Raw genomic sequence first — 25,978 nt, 5'->3', positions numbered from 1 at the left:
CATCGAATTTATTTTGCAGCACGTGCACGTGCCAAAAAATTAGGTCACGGAAGTTTTATGCATTTCTGTGAAATCTGAAAGGGCAAAATTGCAAAGTACACGTGTAACACGTGGAAATATATAAAACATCGGAAAGTAGCACGCTTTGTAACGTTTAATCGAGGTAAAACAATTTTTTATCCAGCTTCTAGTTTTTTCTTTCGCTTCCTTTATATTCTGAAAAATATGCGTAAAAATCCGCAGGCTACGTATTATGACGTAAACGGAATGGAACGAATCAATAATAGAATAAATTAAATAATATTAATATTAAAATATTAAATAATATTAATATTAAAATATTAAACAATATTAATATTAAAATATTAAATAATATTAATATTAAAATATTAAATAATATTAATATTAAAATATTAAATAATATTAATATTAAAATATTAAATAATATTAATATTAAAATATTAAACAATATTAATATTAATATAAAAATTATAATAATAATAATGGATAATAGAAGAAATTAAGGACAATGGAACACATATTCGATTTATACTAAATATCCGCGGCTGTCCTGATATTTATTGCCAGTCGCGTACATACGTTCAAGTTATAATTTCTAATACCATTAGAAAGTTAGGAGAATTTTAATCGAGAACGAGCTCTATACCCTTTGAATGTAATTTGTTCGTCACTTAATCGCTGCACGCGGTAAACACTAACGAGCAGCTCTTAAACAAAAGTATTTGTACGTTATGGTCAACAACGGGGTGACTAGTTATTAGCGCGTTCTCCTGTTTCATTGAAATTTTAATTGCATCAACGTAGTACGTTCTATGGTCGACGTCTTAACATAATTGTACGGATCGAATGTCTTTACGTAAAACTGTCCCGTGCATGTTGACGATTCGCGGCCAATCAACGATATCAGGCCGAATGTTGCGTGCTCAACGCTATTTTTTCGCGTTCACGCTCTCATTGTTTGCGCGAAGGTTCAACGCGTTCGCGCGGCGTACGCGATAATACGCGCTCCGGGAATTTGATCCAAGGAGCATTGTGCGAGCGCATCACGTTGCGACACCACATCCTTTGCCTCTCTCGAAACGTCTTAATAACGAATTATGGTGCAATCGAACCATGCGCGTATAGCAAAAAGCAATCGTTTCTAGCCGTTCACTTTGAACACCGCGAAGGTTAATTTGGCAACTACATATATATCCATGTATTGTGTTTCTAACGATTGCCAAATGCTATTTTCATGCATATAGTGATGCCATCCTTTTGTTACGAAGGATTAGCATCAGAGAAATTTTCGGCTTATTACGCATATTGAAAATGTAACGTAAGATTCATCTTTTTTTTTCAGCAAATATGCAGAGATACGCACAGGTGCGTTTGAGTATTAGAGCCCCTACTGGTTACATTTATTGGAACGCTCTTGCGGATTTTACGCTGTAAAACATACGACGTGAATGAAAGTTCGGATTTATAATAAAATAAGCAGAAGATACATTGGGAAAAAGGATCTCAGCAAGACGATAGTATTAGGACAGCGTTAGGAAACGGTAGGCCAAGAAAAGCCGGTCGAAAGATGATTCGTAGAACTAAAGGAAAGTGTTGAGATATTGATCCGTTTCATGGCGCCGATGCGAGCGAAAAGCGAACTAAAAATTGCGCGTTTAAGCACTAAAATGTCTATATACTATCACGAAACTACGAAATATTACTAATCTTCTATTTACAACAAAGCTCGTAAGTCTCGTGACCAATTTACACGAAAAAAGATCGAGTTAGGGACACGATAACGCGTTAATGAAACTTCTAATCCCTAAATCTCTAGAGAGAAATCCTTAAAAGCTGTAGATCCTTAATAAACAATTTACCGATTACGACGATAAGTCCCCTGATGCTTGTAACCAATTTTACACAGAAAACGGATCACCAAAGTTGCAAGACTTTCGAGTTGGAGGGAATGACGCGTTAACGAGAGCGTCGCGACGTATAATGTTTACAAAGTTTGCGTGGAAATTAACACGATCAGGAATAAGCTGGATCGTTGTCACCGTTTAGGATCGTGTTTCCGAGATGAAAGAAACAGCTACTATTATGCAATCGATCGTTTCGAACTAGTAAACGGCGTAGCGAAATAAAACTCGGTATAAGTCTTAACATACGTTCACTAGCAGGAACGTGTTTTATTGAAACTTTTACGACTCGCTACCGGCTGCTCCAGCCGTTGCATTATTTGAATAACATCGAAGGTTGTTGACCTAGCAACCGAACGAAGGTGCGATCCAATTGGATGTGGATGTAATTAGACCTTGAAATACCTTTCGTCATCGAGCATTTCCAATTCCCCGCCGAGTGTCCTCCATTTTTGCGCTTAGTCTTTACGCTCGATATCGTCGCGATTTGCAAGCACTCGCTAGCAACAGAATGTGCGATCGTCGTCGCGCGTCGCCGTTTCGACAGAATTAACGTCGTTGGAATCTCACAACGATTGAGAAACCGCATATTAACTTCGCGCGAAAACCACGATGAACGAGTTATGTCTCGTTCGGGCTAATTTCTTTGAAGTAGTCAATGTATCGATTTTTAATTTATGCTTCAAATATGTAATATCGGAAAATAAGGATAGAAATTTTTTTCCGATTACTTACAATTTATTAATATTAAATTGAATATACAAATGTAAATTGGACAGAGAACGATATTTAACGGAAACTAAATGCAATACTCATATCTATATCAAATAACTTTACAGTTATTTGATCACTCTCGTCACAACGAATCTAACACACACACACTCTCTCTCTAACAACTCTATCAATTCTCACGACTCTACTCTTCGACGACTCAATTAGCTCTGATCTTCGCCACGCTTCGAACCCTTAGGAGTAGATCGACCAGGTTTGCACGCTCTGTTCAACCTGGCAACCAGCACAGATCTCGCACCGGATATAGGCAGATTCATCTGTCGAGCTTACTCCTCAGCTCCTCCAGCGTCAAATCCTCTTCACCCGACAATCGTTCGTCGTTCTACGATATTACAGTATATATAGAGTAAGAATATATATAGAGTATATATAAGTACCAAAAATACATCCTAAGACGTGTATGCGATCTATGCTGTATGGGACGTGTTATAAATGGTTTCCGCCACTCAACCGCATTTGGATTTGTGAACACGATCGAACAATTGACACGAATTATTAATTCCCGTCTCTACTCTAGTAACGATTTGCTTTGGAACGAGGTCGAATCGTTCTGATTCCGCGCATGATTAACAAATAATTACAGAGGACATCAATTACTTGGATGGTGTTCGCCATTTCAACGTAGCATCGATGACATCCGGTAATTGGACTCAAAGTGATTTGCTTAAACCGATTAATTTGATCAAACCAACCAATTACTTTAATTAATGCAAGCTGTACTCGAGATTCGCGCATCTTGTGTATACACACCGGGTCAGATAAAAGTTTTCATTCATCCCAGTAGAACTTTCGTAGTCCTTGAGGACGAGTGTCGCTTCTCGTGCATCTAAAGTTTCGTTCAAATTAGCCGATTTATTTGAATTCGATCGACTGGAAACCTCTTTGTCACTGTGAATTTGTTACTTAATTGATACTCTTATACGCCTTTGTCCTTTAAGCTCTTACATCCATTTTTAATTAGTCAAGTCGTTTGACTTTTCACAAGTATTTTGAAACTATTTTACTAGCGCGAATCTACTTTTTTTACTTGAGATTATCTGCTATTTTTATTGAAATGTATATGTACGTATATACACTTTTGAATTTTAGCCTTCTATTATTCTTATATCCTTTAAACGTCATTGCAAGCTTCAAGCGACTTTAACTGAAATAGCTTGATTTCAAGTTCTAACGTATACTGTAAAGCACACTTGCGAAGTGAAACAGTAAACACGATATGAAAACTCTCTCCCCAGTAAGAAATCGAATATCCAATTTCAATCGTGCTTCATCGATGAAGCATCAATGCTACGTAGAAGCATTGTGGCAGCCGCAATGCGGATCCGTTGCGGATCCGAACAAAAATTTCCTGACACGATCGTTTTCGTAACGCTATTAGCCGTTTCAGTATCAGGGATGTTTTAAAAATCCGTATCGGATTGTCGAAACATACCGTTCAACGCGTTCACGCTTCACTTCATCAGCTATATCAGAAACGTTACACTAAAGAGTCAAAAGGTTGCCAAATATTCGTGCTTTACCTTTTGTTTGTGTGACGTTCTGTAATTGGTTTTCCAATTCAAGAGGTAATTTATACATTAGTTTTTTCTTTATTTGGTTTACGATTATTTGAAAGAAAAGTAATTACGAGAGGAAACTCTGATAGACTAGTGACAAGCTACGTTCGGAACCGAGCGCGTTGTGAATTGACAATCGTAACCAAACATCGCGACACAGTTCACCACACTACGCGTACAGCATGATCACGCTGAGTGGCGTTGAAACGGTTAACGTAACTGCGCGTACGACCGTCGAATGGCAAAGATATTCAAGCTGAGAATCGTCTTCAGATGCTATAGACGACAACAGTACTGACTTTCAAGGAGAAACCATTCGACATGGTCTTATGCTTGTGCCGGGACCTGCGGTTTGCAGTCTCTGCATCTGCTATCATTCGAAGCCGAAGTGGTGCCAGGTGATCTCATGCAAACCACCCGTAGTGAGTATATGCTCATTACTAAAACACTTAACACAACCAGAGAGAAACTAAAGCACACCGTTAACGCTTGCACGCTGGTCGTTAAAGCACATGCTACGCGAATAGGGTACACAGCGATTCATCTAACTTGCCTTGAATTACTTTTACAAAGAGAAACATGGACAGGAATAATTTTTTGTTACGAGTCGTTTAATTTATTCGTTCGTTAGAACGATTGGTCTGACAAATTCAAAGTCTTGTTCCGTATAAATATTTTTAAACAAGCACGTCATAATCTTTGTATATTTTTTTATCGCAACGAAACTGTTCAGAGAAATGTTGAAATTATTAATTACAAAAGAAGACATTTACGTTGTAAAAATGTTAGCGAAAACATTTGTGAAAAAGTTACTTTGTTATAAATTCTACAAAAAGAAATATTGAAAATCACGCCCCATTTATTCAGTTGCACGTATGAAAAGTATTTTGCATTCGCGCAAAAAAATCCCTTAAGGATACATATTTTATAATAATTGGAGTGTCAAAGTTATTACGCGGATTGGCGTACCTTAACCACGTGCCTTTTAATGAAACTAGGTTATTCATTTGTTATTCGTTCCTAACTTTCAACTTTATGATTTTTGCGGAATAAAATTTTATATTAATAATTATTTTATATTAATAATATATTAATAATATATAATTAATTTTATATTAATAATATATTAATAAAATTTATATTATAAATGATTCATTTTGAATTTAATAAAATTAGAGTTACAGCAGTGCAATTTAACAAAGAACAAATAATCATTTGTACTTTATTAAAATGTTCTTTTAGCGTCTCGTTTTAATATTTCTCTAATAATATTCTGTTAACCGTTATATTTAAATGAAGGTTTTCAAAGCAGAGACGTACTTTAACGTAGGAAATGGACGTACATTTATAATGAGAATTCAGAAGCAAAAATATTTCATACGAAAATAAATATTCCCCATGTGTAAATAGCTACGTTATGACTTTTATATGTATCTAACGTTTTTCCATGCAAGGTAACGTATATTTGCTTCTTCGCTTCTTCGCTTCTGAGTAGTAAAACCTGGCATTCATGCGGCTGATAGGTAGTTACGCGCTGACAACGAAAAACATAAAATGAATAAAAAGCATGAGCCATCCTATAAAAAAAATAAAGCTGCTTTTATCTTTCATTACATATTCGTCAGAATATTGTTAATAAATATTTAAGTTCAGATTTCAGCTTAAATAAATGCATAGGATTGGACATTTATTTATATATGTATCTGTGAACGCTTTTTGACATAAAATTTTTATAACGACTAAAATGACATATTCCGATATTAAATTAATTTGATGAGAATAAAAACTGAATTTTTTAAACGAGATTTTGTATGAAGTTACATTTATTGGGAAAAATTCATTCTTTTATAATATGATAAAACGAGACTCATAGTCTGTATAAATCATTTCATGGAATATTATGTGTATGTACATGTGTTCTACGCTTTTATTATAAAAATGCTAAATGAACATAACGATCAAATGCATCGACAAATGCATTGAACATATCGATTGTTATTTTGAAAAATTGATTATCTTTTATTTGTTTCGAACTACAAATTGATTGAGACATTCGTGTTTGCTAAATTGCGAATTTAACGCAATGAAGTCGTCCGAATCCCTTGCGAGCATGTAAATATAGCGTCGAATTAACAGGTCAATTACTTGAGGTTGGAACTGAAAGAAAGAGAAAGATGGAGGAGGTCTTGCCTTTGAATGCTGGACACTTCTAAAGCCCACAGTTCGCTGAAATTGTCAGAGAATTCAATTAAATGGCAAATTAAACCATTGAACTGAATCTGTTTCCAATCGTGAGCTTGGAGGTTCTACCCTTTGAATTTTTAAACCAGTCATCCTTCTTTTGTACGTATGGTAACGAATATAATTCATAAACTAATGAAGTGTGTAATTCAATTGAAAGCTCTTTTCACTGAATTCAGTTTAGACTAAGAAAAATGATATAATAACGAAATTATCAATTTACAATTTATAGAGCGTATACTTTATTCGAAAGTGAAGTTTATTACTGCAAATATTAGTTGGCTATTTATAGCCTGTTTGAAAAGGTGATTTAATTTCGATTGATTTTCGATAAGTTTTTGTTGGTTTACTCAGGTTAATTAATCTCCAATAAAATAGAAATACCAATCCGGTAGTATAATTGCTTTCTTGCTTATTACTTTTTTACTAATTAGCGATGCACGATTCCAGACCAGTAAATATTTTTCCATCGGGAGAAGTCAGGTTGAGAGATGCAAGATTAATACGCTCGTTCTGTCAGTTATCCCAGTGTCTGTTACGCGATAGAAAATGAACGAACTGAATAATAAATGCATTATCGGCATGAAGATTGCTTGATGTAAGCCACCGCTTTTTTTCTATCCTTCTGTTACGTCGCGTAACACTACCTAGCCGAGGCCACACACCGCTGGCAATATGGCAACCAGATGTCTTCGCATACTCGCAGCGTATCTTCCATGATTTCAAGGACCTTCCATAAATCACATAGATTTCCTAGAAAAGGTCCTCCAAACGAAACAAACATCTGGTCCGGAAGAACTTCTAGCGACTATTGTCTACCACGGCTTAACAAGGGAAAGTCAGTTTTTGTCACGTACGCTGCAACTTTCCTCCCACTAACCACTTTCTCTCGAGGGCGGTTAAGGCCCTTCGTTTAACCAATTAAAAACGAAGCCTATTCCCTCACTCTCCTAAATAACATCGGCACCAACCAATCCGATGGTCCCGTGCGCTAGACACACTCATCCTTAGCTCTCCTCCGAGACAGCATCGTCTTCCAAGAGTACTGTTTTTGCATCCTTCGAACGGTCAACATCCTTCGAGCGGGTATACACACCCGCAGATCACTCAGTCACTCACTCATCGCGTACATACGCACCAGTGTAACTATCCTCGTTATAAGTTGTGGAATAAACGGTGAAATATAACTTACTACTGTGTCATATTCATATCAACCACCTCTGTTATCCTAAACGAAACAGGGGAACGACTACTTCGCGGCGTCGATTCACCGAATCGTAGCGAGAAGTTACGCCTCTCGCTGACGCGTTTTCCTCGCGACCGCGTCTCTCCGCGAACGGTCGTAACACCTTCCGATACCATTTCTCTTTTTTTTTTTTTGCGAAACACTTTGCTAGTCGTGAGAAGCAGCAATTCCCTTCTGCGAATCAATTACGGTTCACGAGAAATTGTATTATAGCCTGGAACGTATTCAAATTATCTTCAATTATTCTCGGCTGTTTCCATTTCTATTCGTCTCTTTCGTAAGTACTCGTTTGATGTACGTACATAGTGAGACAATAATCGTTAACACCTTTAATGTCTTCAGTATTATAGAATAAGACGCGAAAATACGTTGAAACCTGACTTTTAGATTCGCGAGACTCTATAAGGCTTCGAAAGTCTCTTGTTTCAGGCCGAATAAAAAATTGTAGATGAAGAATTACATTGCGAGGTCTGTTAAGGAAAATTTTAAATCGTATCGTTGTAATAGGATTATTTCAGCGAGGGAAATTACGTGTTGCGTGCGAAGCCACGAGCTTTCTTTCGGGCTAATATACATAATTGTCCTATCGAACTTTCCATCTAAACCGTTGCGCTCACACGTGGATTTTGCATTTCAATTTTCTTACTTACAGTCCAGTCCAGTGAGACCAAGTTAAATTTTTCAGCCCTCCGAGGTAGAATATGTTTTATAGAGAGACGTACAACGCCATGAAGGGGAGACAGATCAATAAATTGGGTTATCTTTAAATTACTGACAATCATTTCATCGACGCGGTTTCACCGACACCGAGTCCCCCGGCAACGTCTGTCAAAGCTTATTTACCGATACACTGAAATCAACCACAATCATTTTACCGACGTCTTCCTTTGCTGACAGTTATTATACTCGCCGCCATATGTTATCGTTGATTATACATCTTTATTTACAAATTCGTTCCTGTGTATAACGAAACAAAGGAAGAAACGAAAATGATACGTTTCATGACGCATTGTTAAATTATTAATTAACGAGAGTTACATATCTACATGAATGCTTTGAAATGTCAGTTATAATTCATGAAAATGGATACAAGCCATTTTACTATACATAAATAGAATTATAAAGACATGTCACGTACTAATGCTTTTACGAAATATATTTCTGTATACGTTTGACGTTTCTGTATTATTCCTTATGTGCTTTCTGCTCTTGTGTTTAGCTCGTCGGAAGTAAAAATACGTTAAGCGAATCAGCTAATCTATTCGAGCGTTTCAATGGCTCAGTCTTCTCTTATGCAACTACCAAAAGAGAAGATAAGTCTTTGGTTATACAACATTTCATAACGTCCAAAGTAACGGGGCACTAATTAGTTGAAACTTTAAGACAGACCAGATATCAGTCATCGTCCGTAAATACATTTATTACGATCGTTTAAAGTTTAAAGAAACACCGTTATAAAATCGTAATACGAGACAAAGCGATTCAGAACTCGAATTCATTTGTTGGAACGACGCCATGGGCAAAAGTAGATAATGGAAAACTTTCTTCCAAAGACCATTTGATAGCGCCGACGTAATCAAGAGTGTGACGATATTGCCAGAGACGTTTCTGCAAATAGAAGACTAACTTATTTACGAATTGCCGTAACACGATTGCCGCTGGTAGTATGGTTAGTAATCGCTTTATTGAATTTTCGCTTGATGTGACATCGTCGAGAGTTTCTAGCGAAATTCTTCTCCCTGTAAAACTATGTTTCTACAGCAATGGCTGTAATTTTCGAGTTACCGTTTGCGAAGAAATCTTTTTCTTTGTTACGTGTAATAGATTATTTTTAAGTTTTAAGTTTTAAATTACATTGGTAACCTTCTATAATTTATTACTCGAAGGTGGTAATTTTTTCTTAAATAGTTTGTTTTTCCTATAATTATTTTACTACAGAATCCTCAAAAACATGATGTATGTATATATATCCTGAAATATTATCAGTCTATTGTCAAGTTATAGAACATTATGGAAATTGCCAATTAAAGTCATAAAAAACAAAAAATAAGGAAGTTCGTTAAAATATGTGATTTTCCAATCAAGATATAGAATTTATTCGAGTAATATAGATTACGGTAGAGATGGTGACGGTAACAATGAGTGGACTGATTCTTCGTGCGAAAACAAATTGGAAGCGCAGAGCGATGTATTGTTTCAGCGAATATCGATTTTAAAGCACGGTTTTAAAGTACGTGTGCGTTTGACTAGGTGTGTTAATTAATATTGCTGTCTGATTTTCGATATGTAAATACAATATCTACATATCTTTAAACTTATGATAATTGAACTAACAATTTTTTTAAATTTAAATTAAACATGATAATTGAACTAACAATTTTTTTAAATTTAAATTAATATTTATCCTTTTAAATGCAACAATTTTTTTTAATAATAACTTCACGCGTAAGTCAGCTGCGCACATATTTGATCGTTCTTTAAAGCTTGAATCTCTGCGAAGAGAAAAAATCTTTCAACCAACAAGAACTGGTTCTACGTTTTCTATCCATTTCCTTCCAGATAAATCTCTCTATCTAAAATCCTTATTTCCGTATTTCCTTGAAAAGGTTAAAGTCGTTTTGTATAAAATCCAACGTAGAGAAGAAGGAAAATCCGCAAAAGATTCTTTCAGCTTTCCCTATGTTTGAGCTCGAATCAAAGCAATCCTATTCCCAATAGGGTGACTATGCGTTTAACTTCTCATAGAATCTCTCTGATTCCGTGTGATACCTTCGGTGTTTTTGAAGTATGTAATTTATGTCGTAACGTCGACGCTTTGCAGTGCGAATTCAATTTTGAGTTGCAATTTCCCTGTTTGCGTGGCAAAAGCATAAAGTCGATAGCGCACGTTTCGATAAACACGTTTTCTTTGCTGATGGCGCACTGTAAATATAAATATTTGAATAAATATCGCGAATTTCATGTTGCTAAAAGATTTATACTATTTATTCGTAAATAACTGTTGGATATGTTTAAGTTGAAACCACTGCATTAGGTCTTTTTTCTTGTTTAAAATTATTTGTATTGGTAAATTGAATGAAAGTTCTAACATGTAATTTGTTCTTCTTTTATAAATAGTTTACAGAGGATAAAGCGTGGGTAACTCAAGACTGTCGCGATCATGACAATATACATACCTATGTATAGCACGTATACTAAGCTAACTAAAATAGCAAGTCAGAGAAATGGAAACTTAGGAAAATCTAAAGGAAGATAAAACGTTCGAGCCTTGCCAGGAATATAAGATGCTAAGTAATCTTCCTAAGTAATCTCCTCCAGCTTTTTCTAGTTTGATCAATAATTATTAGTACATGTTAGGAAAATAAATAGAATTTTTGTTCTCAAGCGAGGTATAATTTAAATTTTGTATGTACACAAAAATGTTAAATATCTGTAATAAACATGGTATAATCAATTTTTTTACATAAAATTATATTGTATAGGCTATTGTTATTTAAACATTTTAAATTGGATGAAGGAAAAAAATGACGCAAATAAAACGTAGGACATTTTAATTAAAGAGACTAATATAGAGATTTATCTACTTAACTGTGATTAAATCATCTCCACTTAACGCTCTACCTCTTCTATTAATTATGCTTCGTTAAACTATGATTACAGAGGATGGGTTTTTTGATAAAATGACATTCTGACAAATATATATAGATCGATATATATAGATATAGATAGACAAATATATAGATTCTTACAACAGTAGTTATGAATGAACAGTAGTTATTGTATCAATTCCGTTCTTCAGAAGCTTCATTTGTGAAAAGACAATTCGCCAGAATATGGATTCACTGTAGTTATAGCTATAGGATTTCAATCTAGTTGACAGACTTGCTTTACGTAGAGAATATCTGTCTCTTGTTCTACCTTATCGCGATTCTCTCCTCATCTTATACGCTTTGTCGAGCAAAGTAATATTGGCATATATCTCGGCTCTGGTTACAATCATTAGTTTCCGCCTAAACGGTTAGAATCACATAGCTCGCGCTCTACTCTCGTTTATTCAACATTCAGGCCATATGGTCGCATGCGACGAGTTTTATGTTAATTCCGACCGATTACAATACCTTTCTTTCGTTTACAAGGAACGACGAGACTAACAGTTGCGTGATTTCCAATGCAAAAGCCGCGATATCTGCACGATAACCTAACCTCAACCGATTTTGTTGTACTATTCTTATGTGGACTTCGTTTGTACCACTTTCGTAACAAAAATAGAATACGTAGAACACAGCATTCCGTTATGCGATATTGTCGATTCCTAACATCTGAAAAATCAGAGATAATTTTTTCCCTACAGTTGTACATTTGTGTGAAAAATTACGAACGTAAAGTTGTTTGGTGCATGCACAGTCCTCCCCTCCTCTGCATTTGCGTGGACATGCTAGAAAGATTCACTTTTCCACGGTGAAACTGTATGTATTATAATTTCATTTTTACAAAGGTCGAACATCCTACTATGCATAAATTTAATATTAATATAAGCAGGTTTCGTGTTAAGTATTACATCTGACGTATAAGCACACGTGTGTACGAGCCTTGGTTTTAAATGTCTTATAGTAGACACCGAAAAGATTATTCAGTTGGATATCTGACTCAACATCAATATTTTACTAGGAGATAACATGTTAAGAACACGTTGGTGGATGGCATGGGAGATGATGAATGAAGACATACTTCTGTGAGATACATAAAATAGTAGTCAGAACGTATTTTGGCGCTTGGGGACAGCAACAGCTGGTGATACTGTCATACACCTCCATTTATAAACTTTCGAAAATCGATGTGACCTTCAAACTTTAGTGTATTCTGTTTCACAGCACAAAATGTTTCCGAAACGTACGTTTATTGTTACAATGAACTTGACTAATGGCTCTGAAATACTATCCTTGAAAAAACAATGGGGGAATTGGAGCAAAAAGAAGAAGGAAATAAACAAAGACCTTGTTGGTTCGTAAAAATAAAATATGCTACAGGAAAAACTTTTTCCAACGGATTGAGATGCGACAAGCTTTAAAAGCTATGACGCGAATCGAGCGTTTGTCTACAAGAGCGCATTTTCGGTGGATATATAGATATACATGTATATGTGACGAAATATACTAAAGCAATATTGACCCTTTGTCGCTGAAAGTATCAAACTACAAAACTTCCTTTCAAATTTTCAGAATAAGGAAATCAGGATCATGATAAATAATTGGAACATAATTAAAAATAATATATCTTCTCTATAAGATAATGAATACATTGGTTCATTTAATTTTTATGGATATTCAAACGCTTCTGTGAAATAAAACGTCAAGATTATAGAGTATAAAATTCATAGCTATGAAATAACTAAAACTCTGATGTATTATTAAAAATATACGTTAGGTCGTATGTAGTGATACATACAAAGATTACATGTACAAACCCATAATTAACACAATGCTACCGCAACCATTCTGCAATCTACCTTGCCCAAAACACTCCTCCAGTCACCTCCAAACTCTTCAATTCTCTCCACCTAACCACCCACAAACCATTCACAAACATGCAATTCTCGACAAAAGAAGAACTTATCGTCAGTTGTCCCTAACATCTCGTTCATTCATTTGGTCCCTATCCCCCTATTTCCTCCCACTGCGATGATCGCACTACATTTTTCCACGTCTCTATTCTAATCTCTGGATGATCTGAATTCTCGAGCAGTCGAGTGACGATTGATCTGTACAATTGATCGATTTCTTTTTACTACAGCCATGCAGAAAATTTCGTCTTGGAAAACGATGTTGTGATTTCGAATGCCTGGACCACGTAAAGAACATTACCGGAAGTGGTAAAATTTATGTCCTTGAGTATAAGAAATCCTCCAGCTCCTCGACTCAGCGACAAACGCTACTCTGGGTGATGAGCGTAATGGTGCTATTGCGGCTAGTTTAATTTTTCAACAAGGATCCAGATGGCGCCGTTGACGGAATTCTTTCACTATAAACGTCAACGATCAACATCAGCCATCAGGCAATTTCATATTTGTGACTTATTTCTTCTGTGTTATTTCTTCTAATTTTATTGTTAGTTCTTCAATTTGTATTCCAAAAGATTGAACTCTTTTTACGTGCGTGTGTGTTTTTCTTTTTTTTGTAACTCGTCGAGTTGCAATTCTAATTTTTGCACTTCCTCCTTCATGTCCTCTATGTGTTTCTCGAACTCTTGTGTCGTCCTGTCTTTGTCGGAACATTCTACTTGAAGATCAGCGAGTTGATGCTCGGGATCGTAATTCAATTTTTGGTCGTTAGCAGTAATAAGCTCACGTAACTTCACTTTTGAACTTGATCTTGTTTGGTCTTGATTGTGTTTTCGTGGTGCTTGTGGTGTTCTAAAAGTAATCGTCACGTTGCTTGCATTTTTAGTGCACATTGATACACTGCACTCTGCAGTTCTCCTATTTTCAAACTTGTTTCATTTAAGGTAACTTTATGAATTTCCGATTGATGCTTTAACATTTGATGTAAGTCTTCTATTGCTGTTTCACGTTCTTTCAACTGTTCATTAAATTCGTTGTTTAGCATATCCACTCGAGAAATTCCGAGTTCTTGAGCATCGTTTCTTCTTTTAGAAATTTGGCTTATTTTCTCTCGCCTGCTGCTACATGTTGCTGTCATTTTATCAACTTCTTTCTTCTTTTTTTTTCTTTTTTTTTTTTTGAACTTAAAATCTTGATTTAAGGTTTGTGTTTCACTATATGATTTATTATTATTAACTAGTTCAACATTATTTTCAGTAGATTTTTTTTTCGCGTGATTTTTATACTTATTTAAATAGTTTAACACGAGCAAATGCATCGTACGTCAGATATACCATTTTTAATAAATTGTCGCCTTTACAACTCGAGTTACCTCTGAACGAGTCGCATGATTGATCAATAAGCCATGAGTAATTATGCAAATTCAGTTTTTTTTTCATCTATATATCTGAATATTATAACAAAGACTTTACATTGAATATTTTATTAAAATTGTAAGTTTTTCATAAACGCTTCAAAATCCACAGTCTATTGATCAACTCCTCTATCCTTTCTCTTTCTCCTCACTAAAATAGATAAATTCCTAATGTAGGTTGTGGATAATATTTTTTATTTTCTAAAGCAAATCACATTTATCATCTGATATATTTTTTGAAATAATTTCTGTCTGTACATTTTCTTCTTTTCCCTTACTCCTCTTTCTCTTTCTAATGAATTCTTTTTATTCCGTAAAATAGTTTTTGTATATTCAATTTTGTTAAGTGCAATCCTTATTTCTGATAACTTACTTTTATTAGATAATTCTTGTGAATCTTCTACTACATCTTCCATATCATTTTGAGTGCGGCTTCTACCTTCAGTAAATTTAATATCTTGAACCGTATCATTAATTTCAATAGCTCTTTCGGTATCAAGTAAATCGCACTTATTATTTAATATACCTTTTGAATTGACTTCTGTCTCTGTAGTTTCTTCTTCTGTATCTTCTTCGAGTTTTCTTCGTTCTTCTAATCCACCTTTCTCATTTTCTAGGATCTTCCTTGTTGTTACGCCGCCTAAAACATCTGCACGCCAGCCCGCGCCAGCTCGCGCCACCGGACAACAACCGGCCTGCGTAACGTCACTTCGACCCTCAATAAACCTAAGGACCCACCATAACTTTCACTTCCCTGTATTGTTTCGCCATGTGTCTTCAATCCGTTTGTCTTGAAGAATTTCTAAAGCTTAAAAATATTCTCGAAACACAGTCGGTTTTTAGAGAGGTCCTTGGGTTTATTAGGCGTACTTAAAACACGGAGAAAGCGGGTATGCACCCATTAGGAAAATCCGAATAGCCCTCTAATAAAACAAGCTATGTTTTCCTCACGCACACAGTCATCTATCCACCACGATGGTAGGAGACTTCCTACTCATCCCTTCGAGCAGTAGTGCAGGTCATGACCAATCGACACCGCGGTTCGTTACCCTCACTTTTCCTAACGAAAGTGGGAACAACGAATCCGCGTTCTTTAGGCACAGGGGCACACCCACACCGAACTTTTCTTCTGTATTAGAAAAAGAGCGACAGTCAGTCTAAAAACTAACGCCTAACGCGGCAGTCTATACATAGCGCGAGAGTCGCATACTTCACGAAAATCTTTTGTCGGTTCTCGGTGTTGTCGAACATACATCTTCTCTCCTAAATATATTATAGTGCTGAGTCCATTAATACATTAATTTCCATTATAAGAGCCCTGCTCTAGCGTACATATCTATCACATCTTCGTGCGACAAGTTGTTAACTATTTATTTCTCTACGTCAGTGTAATCTAAGTGTTGGAAATATATAATTTATAATTCAGTGAATCACAGTGTTATACAAACTCAATCACCCCTATTATCTCAACGGAAATCAGGGGATCGATCAATTCGTGGTGTCGATTGTTATAATCGTAACGGGGATTTACGACCCTCGTTGACGTCTCTCCTCGCGGTTACGTCTCCCCGCAATTGGTCGGAATTTACACTTGTATTTTCATCTTCTTTAACTTCGACTTTATCCGATCTCCTAGGTCTGCCTCTATGTTTCGCTTCATCAGTTGCTATTACACCCGTTACTGCATTATCATTTTCTACAGATTTATACCTATCGCTATCACTAGCTGTGTTCGTTAAAAGAACTTCCCTTCGTTGACGAACTTATCAGTTGTTTCGTTTTCACTATCTGAAATTGATTTTTGTTTAACACCTCTTTTTTCTTCTTTGGCAAATTTATTTTCTACATTTTCCGATGCCTTTTGTTTATTAATTATTTCAGACTTGTCTTCGATTAATTTCGTCTTTAAAGCGCTTCGCAAAATTTTATTTGTGTTTGATTGTCTGGTTTGATTATAAACAATTTCTTCAAATTTTGGCGAAGTAGCAGGCTTTGCAGCAACATTATAACGACTGCTCCGTTTACTACTATCTAACATAGATGGAGATGGATTCTTGTCATCTTTATTCTCTAAAGACTTCTCTTGTGTATTAGCATCTAAATTTCTCGACATAAGATCTGCTGAAGTTTTTGATTCTGTAGTGTCATACGCATTTTTCGCTGTCATCATTTGGTCTTCTTCTATAAGCAAATGTTCATTATTGTAAGCATTATCTCTTGCTTTTTGTATGGATTCTAATGATATATTTTGTTCAACGTTGTCTATTGATTTTGTATCATTTTCAGCAGTTGATTTACTAACTGCTTCTAATTCCTTCGTTTCAATTTGGTTTTCTTTATTTGTATCGCCGTCCAAAATATTTCTCATTGAAATATTATCCTTCTTGTTATGATCTTTTTCTGCTTCTCCTAAACTTTTACTTTTTTTGTCAAACCATTCTTGTAAATTTTGAGTATCTTGTGACGAATATCTTCTTTCCTTCGTTTCACAGACTCTTTCTGGTATTCTGTTGAGCTATTGACATCAAACATCAGGTCTGTTTTAATGAAAATATAATCCTGTGAAACGGTGTCAATTGATACTTTCTTTTCATAAGAATTTTCTACATTAGACTGCAATTCTTTTGAAAATTCTTTCAAAACCATTTCTTCATTTCCTACAGTAACGTCTGTTTTCTCCAAGCTTTTGTTCAAATTATTAGAAACTAAACTACCCTGATAACTCCGACTAGTCGCTGCTTTAATAGTCTCCTTTAACAGTTTTCTTAACTTGATTTCGTTCTGCTTCTGCATAGCGTCTAGTATGGCCCGAATACTTGGATCCACACCAGTAGCCATAGGGCTAACAGAAGATGTGTCTTCTGATTTTTTGCTCATAGTGGTTATTGTACTGTTGTTGGAGTCTGTACTAGCGAAGCTATTGCGACGAGTACGATAATATTTAAAAGAATCCAGTTCTTTACCTGAATATTCTTCTTTTCGTGACCAGTTTCAATTTTGGTGATGACCGTAGTCCGCTTTCCGTAGAAGTCGTTTTCACGCAAAGTGAGCTGATCTGCAGAGGTCCGCTGATCCCTCAATCTTCAATGATGCACGTATGCCGAAATGCGTAATTTCGTTTTCTTGAAGTTGATGGATCCTGGCACGGATCGCCAAAATGTCACGTAAAGTTGGTACTTGGGTGGTAGTAAGAAGGCTGAGTCGTAACCCAACTACTTATTTTCCTTTATAAAACTTTATTATAAACACAAAATAACACCGAACCGGAGAATAGGGGTTGTATGAGTACAGCAACTAGAAGAGGAACAAGAACTGCCCGAGCTGGGTGAAGTCTCGGTTTATATACGTTTTGGTTTTAGGATGTTGAGGGGCTAGGTGTAGGTTATGATAGTCGGTCGCCTCGATCGCCTCGCGCTCGTCGCAGGCTTCGATGGCGTCCAGGGGTAAGAGGAGGAGAATAGCAGCAACAACCCCGGAGGTGTCCGAAGAGTTGGAGGCGCAGATGAGGACGAGCTCCCCAGCGGACATCAGCGCGGGCCTGACGATGCACGTGTCCGAGATAATGCACGTCGCGACGACGTCGTCAAACCTCAAGGGGACCTACATCAGATCCCTGAAGAACGCGGCGAGCTACATCACCGCCGCCTGGAACACGGAATCCTCGAGGAGGACGAGGCCAGCGCGAGACACCGACACGAGGCTGTCCGTGCTGGAAGAGGAGAACGCAGCCCTCCGCCAGGAACTGAGGAGACTGGCTGCACGCGTCCACGAGTGCCCGCGATGCACCGACGCGACGCCCGAATACGTCCGTCCTCCGCGGGAAGGGGGAAACGACAGGACGCGTCTAGACGCCCTGGAAAGAGTAGTCCGAGAACTAGGACCTTCCATTCTCAGGACCGTGGAGGAACGATTCGGGGGCACACGATTGTAACACACCCCCGAAGCACGACCGAGCAAGGACCGCTCCGTCGATCCCCGCGCTGCCCAAACGACGTCGCCCCCAAGGGAGCAGGAGGACGGGGGATGGGAACTGGCAGAGACGAAGAAGAAAAGAAGGAGAAGGGGGAAGAAGACGAACGGGACGAAGACAGCAGCCGCCGCCGTCGGAGGAGAGGCGGCGAGAAAAGGATCGACCGCGCCACCACCAACGCGAGCACAACGGCAGCAGCCCCAGCCCGGCAGGACTACAGGCGCACCGAAAGCGAGCGCCCCCGCAACGCAGAAAGGACCACCGCGGACACCCAAGGCGGTAACGCCCCCTCGCGCGCCGCGAACATCCGCGGTGACCCTGACGTTGAACGAGGGAGCGAGGATGTCGTACGCCGACGCCCTGGAAGCAGCCAGAACGAGGATCCCGCTATCGGAGCTCGGCATGGAGCGCTTAGAGATGAAGAAGGCGATGACGGGTGCCATCATAATCCAAGTCCCCGGAAACAAGGACAGGGGAAAGGCGACGCTACTGGCGACGCGTCTGGCCGAGACGCTGGACCCGACGGCGGTGAGAATCGCCACACCGACCAGGATGGCGGAGCTACGCGTGACCGGGATAGACATCTCGGTCAAGAAGGAGGAGTTGCGAAGAGCACTGGTCTCAGCGGCAGGATGCGGCAGCGCGGAGGTGCAGGTGGGCGAGATCGGCGCCACCAGAGGCGGCCTCGAGTCGGCATGGATCAAGTGTCCGGCAGCAGGAGCCCGCAAGCTGGCCCAGGCGGAGAAGATAGCCCTGGGCTGGTCAACCGCGAGGATAAGGGCCATCCCGAAGCGGCCGTTGCAGTGCTTCAGGTGCCTGGAACTGGGGCACGTACGCGCCACCTGCGTATCCGGCGAAGACCGAGGACACCTGTGCTACAGGTGCGGCGGGAGCGGACACCGCGCCAGAGACTGTCCCGCGTCCGCTCCCATGCTCCCTGTGCGAGTCGCTCGGGGCGCCCGCGAATCACAGGATGGGCGGAGAGGCATGCACCCCCCCCCCGAAAGTCAAGAGGAAGAGACCGATCCGCCAACCAGCAGCAGCAGCAGCCGCGGAAGGGACACCAGGAAGCGCCGCCGAACCAGCAGCGGCGGATGGCCGGGAGGAGGCCATGGAGGTGACCGCATAATTCAAGCGCCTGCTGCAATGCAACCTCGGTAGGTCGAGAAGAGCGCAAGATCTGCTCCTCCAGACCATCCGGGAGAACGAGGTCACCCTGGCGGCGGTGGCCGAACCGCATCGCATTCCCGACTCGCCCAACTGGATCGGGGACCTGGACGGATCCGCGGGGATAACGTGGACGTCAGCCTCGGGCGTCCTGCTGGACCGTGGCAGCGGCTTCGTCGCGGTCGAGTGGCGGGGAGCAGCGGTGGTGGCGGTATACGTCTCCCCGAACATCGACCTGGCCGCGTACGGGGACTTCGTGGATCGAGTCGGCGAGTGCATCGGAAGATGCCTCCCCCGCCAGGTACTCGTCCTCGGGGACTTCAACGCCCACTCGACGCAATGGGGAAATCCCAGGACCAACTCCCGAGGAAGAATGCTCACCGATTGGGCAGCGGGTCTGGGGCTCCTGCTGGCGAACAGGGGCTCGGCGAGCACCTGCGTGGCGTGGAAAGGATCCTCGGTAGTGGACATCACGTGGGCTACCCCGGAGCTGCTCAGGCGAATTCACGACTGGAGAGTGGCCGAGGGGGTGGAAACGCTGTCCGATCACCTCTACATACTGATGGAGGTGGCCCTGGGGGCCGAAGACGACGCCGGGAGACGACGACGACCGGGAGAAAACCGTCGCCGCCCGCCACCGCGATGGCGTCTCAAGGAGAGGGACAAGGAGATGCTACGGGCGGCCACGATCGTGTCCGCCTGGAGCTGGGACGCCCGACGGACGACCGAGCAGGGAAGCATCGACGAGGAGGCGGAGGAGCTCCGAAGATACATGACCGCGGCGTGCGACGCCTCGATGCCACGCTCCGTCCCGGGGGGTGGACGCGACCAGGGAACGTACTGGTGGACTCCGGAGATCGCGGAGATGCGAGAGAACTGCGTTCGGGCCCGCAGAAGATTCCTAAGGGCCCGTCGTCGCAGACTGACGCGCGACGAGGAAGAGATCTCCAGCTGCTGCGAGGAGTACAGAGAGGCGAGACGCACGCTTCAGCGGGACATCAAGACCGCGAAAGCTCGGTGCTGGACGGAACTGATCGAGGAGGTCGAATCCGACCCGTGGGGACGGCCCTACAAAATAGTCACGGAGAAGCTACGACCTTCGGCGCCCCCGCTGACCTCGGACATGGATCCGGCGTTGTTGGACAACGTCATCGGGACGTTGTTCCCGCCGGAAGACACGGACGCGAGCCAACCGGCGCCACCCTCCCCCTCCGTCGACGACGACGAGGAGGCGGCGACGACGACGACCGCAACGGGATGGAGCGAAGAACTGCGAGTGACCGACGAAGAACTCTTCGAAGCAGCCAGGAGGACGGCATCCCGCGACGTGGCGCCGGGCCCCGACGGAATACCTGGCAGAGCGTGGGTGGAGTCGATCGTCACCATGGCTCCCCGCCTGCGACACCTGTTCACCAGATGCCTGGAGGAGGACACCTAGCCCCGGACATGGCGGACGGCCAGGCTGGTCCTGCTGCGGAAAGAGGGCCGCCCGCCGGACTCGCCGTCCGCGTACAGGCCGATATGCCTGCTGGACGAGGTGGGCAAGATGCTCGAAAGGATCATCGCCGCCCGGCTGGAGGCCCACATGACCGAGAGGACGCCCGGATGGCACGACAGCCAATACGGATTCCGCCGCGGCCGCTCGACCGTGGACGCGGTGAAGAGGCTGAAGACCATGGCCGAGGACAAAGTCTCCCGAGAAGGGGTGGCGGTGGCGGCATCGCTCGACGTCACCAACGCCTTCAACTCGATCCCCTGAGCCAGGATCGTGGAAGCCCTGCGACACTTCAAGGTCCCGGCGTACCTAGTAGGGATCATCCGAGCGTACCTGACCGACAGATACATCGTCTACGCCGGGAAGAACGGGGAGGAAAGAAGACGGATCGAGCGCGGCGTTCCGCAGGGGTCGGTGTTGGGACCGATACTCTGGATCACGGCCTACGACTCCGTCCTCCGATGTCCGATGCCCCCGGGAGCAGGCATGGTGTGCTACGCCGACGATACCCTGGTCCTGGCCGGGGGACGGTGGTGGCACGACACGGCGAATCGCACGGAGGACGCCGTGGCGTGCGCGGTACGCGCCATTCGGAGGCTCGGCCTGACGGTGTCGCCGACCAAATGCGAGGCACTGTGGTTCTTCGACCAGCGACGAAGAGGAACATCTCCTCCCGGACTGTCGGTGAACATCGGCGGAGAAGAGGCGGACCTTCGTCCCGAAGGCGACGGCCGCAGCCAACGCCTTGTGCGGCCTCCTACCGAACATCGGCGGAGCAGGATCGAGAGTCCGCCGACTCTACGAGGGAGTAGTTCGGTCCCGAGTCCTCTACGGGCCACCCGTCTGGGCCAGAAGCTTGACGGCCAGTCGCCGCAGCCTGACACTGCTGCGGAGGCTGCAGAGGACGACCGCCATCCGCATAGCGAGAGGCTACAGGACGACGTCGTACGCGTCGGCGACCGTGCTGGCGGCGTCCCCTCCGTTCGAGCTGCAAGTCCTGGCGCTCGAACGCGTATACGAACACCAGAGGAGCCCGACGCCATCGACCGCCAGCCAGCCGGCCCCGAACATCCGGGAGGAGGCGAGGAAGGAGACATGGGAACGATGGCGCTCGCAGCTGATCCAGGAGGACGCCGTGCGGCCGCACCGGGCCGTTCGCGCCGTGCTTCCCAACTGGGAGGCCTGGAGGGATCGAGGCGGAGCGCCGCTGACCTTCAGGATGACGCAGGTGCTCACCGGCCACGGAGTATTCGGCGAGTACCTGCTAAGGATTCGGCGAGAGGCGACGTCCATCTGTCACCACTGCGAGGAAGAGGAGGACACGGCGCAACACACGCTGGAGTTCTGTCCGGCGCGGGCGGAACCACGACGCGTCCTACGACTCGAAATCGGCGAGAGCTTAGCCCCCGAAGCGGTCGTCGCGGCCATGCTCAGAGGGCGCCAGGAGTTCGCCGCCATCCGCACTTACTGCGAGCAGGTCATGCTGGCGAAGGAGCGGGCAGAAAGAAACCGGGAACGAGCCCGCGATCCGTCCAGGACATCGCAGCACCCGAGGAACACAACGCGCCACAGGGGCGCGACGCCGCCACCGGCGCCGCCGCGGCCACCGTAGAAGCGCGAAGAACCAGGAAGAGGCGTCAGGGGACGGGGTCCCCAGGATGACGCAGCAGGAGCGAGGCGCTAGGGGGCGTGGTCCCCCCTAGCGGTCCAAGAAGAGCAGGACGCCTCCCTTCGACGAAAGGAGAGATAGACGCCCGGGGGTAACCGGTAGTAATTCGGGAGAGATCCCGGGTGCATCTCGACTCAGGCGTCAGGACAGGCCACCGTGGAGTTTTAGTCGGTAAGAGTCCGACACTACCCGCTAGCGGGTATCCGTGAGGATTTCTCCACGAAAAAAAAAAAAAGGTGTAGGTTATGATGTAGAAAAGTGTCCGAAGGTCGGGGGTCCATATCCTATCTCTGATGTGGACGGAGGTGCGTCACAGCCTTGGTGTATGCTATGATGATAAGGTGGTGATGTGTCCAAAAGTGTCCGAAGGTCGGGTGTCGATGTATTATCACTGATGTAGGTTGAGATGTGATTGATGTCACAAGAGCTTGGTCGAATATTAACTTTCAACAACTCTTTTCAAACTCACCAGTCACAAGCCACGGTTTACTGAATACATCTTCTTGGAAAATCCTTTTTAGATTTTCGTACAAGGAACATGGTTTGTTTGACAAGGGATTTCCTTTTGAAGCAATTTGGGGTGACAAAAAGGTCTTTTTGTTAGGTAGCTTATCAATAAAAATGTTTTATTAATGACGTGACTGGAACGAATACTAACGAATTTAAATAGAATCGACGACCAAATGGAATATATCTTCTTTTCAATTTTCATAAATCGAAAGCCCTATGGATACGTATAAATGTTTCTTTTACTCGTAGTAAATTATTATTATTCTATTATACGTGTGTATACTACAGAAGGACCATACTAATAGGCACCAACAGCTTTCATCTAACATAATATTTTCATGGAATCTTATAATCATTTTCGCCTCATTGTCTCCGAATAAGTCGTATTTAACAACATTTCGAATTTCGATTTTTTGAAAAAGCCGCTCAATTTGATGCACAAATTTGACTTCGCAAATCGCCTTTTTGTACTCCCCGTACTGGCGAGAACGAAGATAAATGTTCGGCACTGAGCTACTGCTCAGTTGCTACGAGTTAATCCTCGTTTTGCTTCAAGTAAATGAAACGCTCTAATCTGTAAGACGTCCATAAGATTCGGTTGACGGTGGCTGTTTCGTGTTAATCGGTGTCTCAATTTTCTAATTTAATTATTGTGCTCGATTTAATGACATGGCGATCTGGTCCAAAAAAAAAAAAAAAGTGACTCCTTTTTTTGCTTTGATATAACATTTTTATTTTTACGTATGAAATATGGCGAAGAAGTAGTGACCTCTCTTTTATCGATGTAATCATATTAGGGGAACGCAGTAAATGGCTTCTGCAATATCATGGAACTATTCGTATCCCTCGATTAATCAAGTTCCCCTAGGTCAGTGGTTCTCAATTCTTGAAGCGTTTATCGATTAAAAAATAGTTCTACATCTTCTTCGATTTTCTCCAAAGAATTTTCAAATTGAATATTTAAGACAACATTTAATGAATTCAAATTGAAACGCCTTATTTTATAAAGAGAAAGAATTCGTATTCTATATAGAATATATATTCCATGCAAAGTGTTCCAACAATTTTTAAACCTTTACAAATTTTCCATAACATACTAAAGGAATGTCAGTAATTTGTCATCTCAGTATGCCAATTTCCTTAAATTATGCCAATTGCCAATGTATGCCAATTTGTATAAAATTTAAATCCACCTTTTATTGGTAATCTAAAAATCATTACTTTCTTCAATAATATAGGAAATAATACCTTAAAAATTGCTCAAGAAATACGCAAAATGCGTCGAAGATAACCGAGCCAAAAAGATAATAAATAAATAAATAAAAAAGAAATAAATGAATTTAATAGTAAACACGTGGGTACTTGTTGAAATTTGCACCATTTGACGCGAGCAAACCGTTCGAAAGGAAAACACGTTCAGCCGCCAAAGCTGTGGAATTGAGATCACTTAATTCCGTTTGAATCCATCCATTCTCGTTTAATGGCCTATTTGTTTTCAATATCATATCATTTCCAAACATATCGTTCCTGAAAGGCGAAACAAAATGGCAAAACAAATGTACAAAGGTGTATATCAACGTAAGTGTACCTGTATGTCTATATTCGAGATTATTTATCTATTCAAGATAGCAAATTAAAAATACTATATAGAGGATTTAATTAATGTGTGGATCAACGTATGTATCACTATATGTAACAATAATATTGACTGTATATGTACGTGTGTAATAAAAGATTTCCGGTTTACAATGTTTACGATACTGATATAAAAATACCATATAGAGGATTTAATTAACGTGTATATCTACGTATATATCATTATATGTAACAGTAACATTATGTGCATATGCGTATAATATTGGTTAAATGTTAAATGTTAATATTGGTTAAATGCGTTAAAGTGAAATGTTATTTACCTATTCAAGATAGCAAAGTAAACATACCATATAGAGGATTTACTACTGTTAACACTCGGTATTCTCGTATTCAAAGTATTTAACCAAATAATTTGGGAATCCAGCGGACGAGCTTGTATTTAATATGATTATATTTAATATAACAACTTTACTCAATATACGCGTAGGATTTTAAATGTCATGAGGGTCGCAGCGGACTCAATTTTAATGTACCTCGATATCTTAGCTTCTTATAATATCCTAATAAAATGTTATTTATCGATTACAATTGTCCTGTCGTATTTTATAGTGTTTGCTTTATAAATGTGAACTTTATTCAAAAAGAGTTCATCGATGATTATCCATTACAGGTTGTTAATAAACCTGAATTATGCACAAAGGAATTGCCGTTAATAACTTAAGATTCTCTGCCCGTCGTACAGGGTACATATAGTACTTATTCTCGACGATCGTAACGTTTAAGTCCAATTCGAGCTTATAGTCCCATGCGAGTTAAACAACGACAATAGTTTGAATTTCTATT

At 41.3% G+C, this 25,978-nt stretch overlaps 1 protein-coding gene across 1 annotated transcript; it reads left to right on the top strand.

Annotated features, from left to right (window-relative positions):
• The first annotated feature begins 18,158 nt into the window (after positions 1-18,158).
• Positions 18,159-21,303, top strand: LOC117240833. The gene is made up of 3 exons (XM_033506861.1): positions 18,159-18,655; positions 18,734-19,579; positions 19,860-21,303. The coding sequence occupies exons 1-3, from the start codon at positions 18,159-18,161 to the stop codon at positions 21,301-21,303; spliced, it is 2,787 nt and encodes a 928-aa protein (XP_033362752.1).
• Positions 21,304-25,978: the final 4,675 nt, after the last annotated feature.

This window comes from Bombus vosnesenskii, unplaced genomic scaffold (genome assembly GCF_011952255.1).
Source record: "Bombus vosnesenskii isolate JDL3184/JDL3185 unplaced genomic scaffold, Bvos_JDL3184-5_v1.1 scf7180000014974, whole genome shotgun sequence".
Classification (NCBI taxonomy): Eukaryota; Metazoa; Arthropoda; class Insecta; order Hymenoptera; family Apidae; genus Bombus; species Bombus vosnesenskii.
This window is presented reverse-complemented; position numbering and strand designations above follow the sequence as displayed.

Excerpts from the sequence above, each read along its gene's own strand:
- LOC117240833 (XM_033506861.1), top strand. The coding sequence starts at position 18,159 with ATGGCGTCCAGGGGTAAGAGGAGGAGAATAGCAGCAACAACCCCGGAG. Across the intron at positions 18,656-18,733 it reads CGATTCGGGGGCACACGATT|GGAGCAGGAGGACGGGGGAT; the intron begins GTAACACACCCC and ends GTCGCCCCCAAG. Across the intron at positions 19,580-19,859 it reads CGAGGACACCTGTGCTACAG|GTCGAGAAGAGCGCAAGATC; the intron begins GTGCGGCGGGAG and ends CAACCTCGGTAG.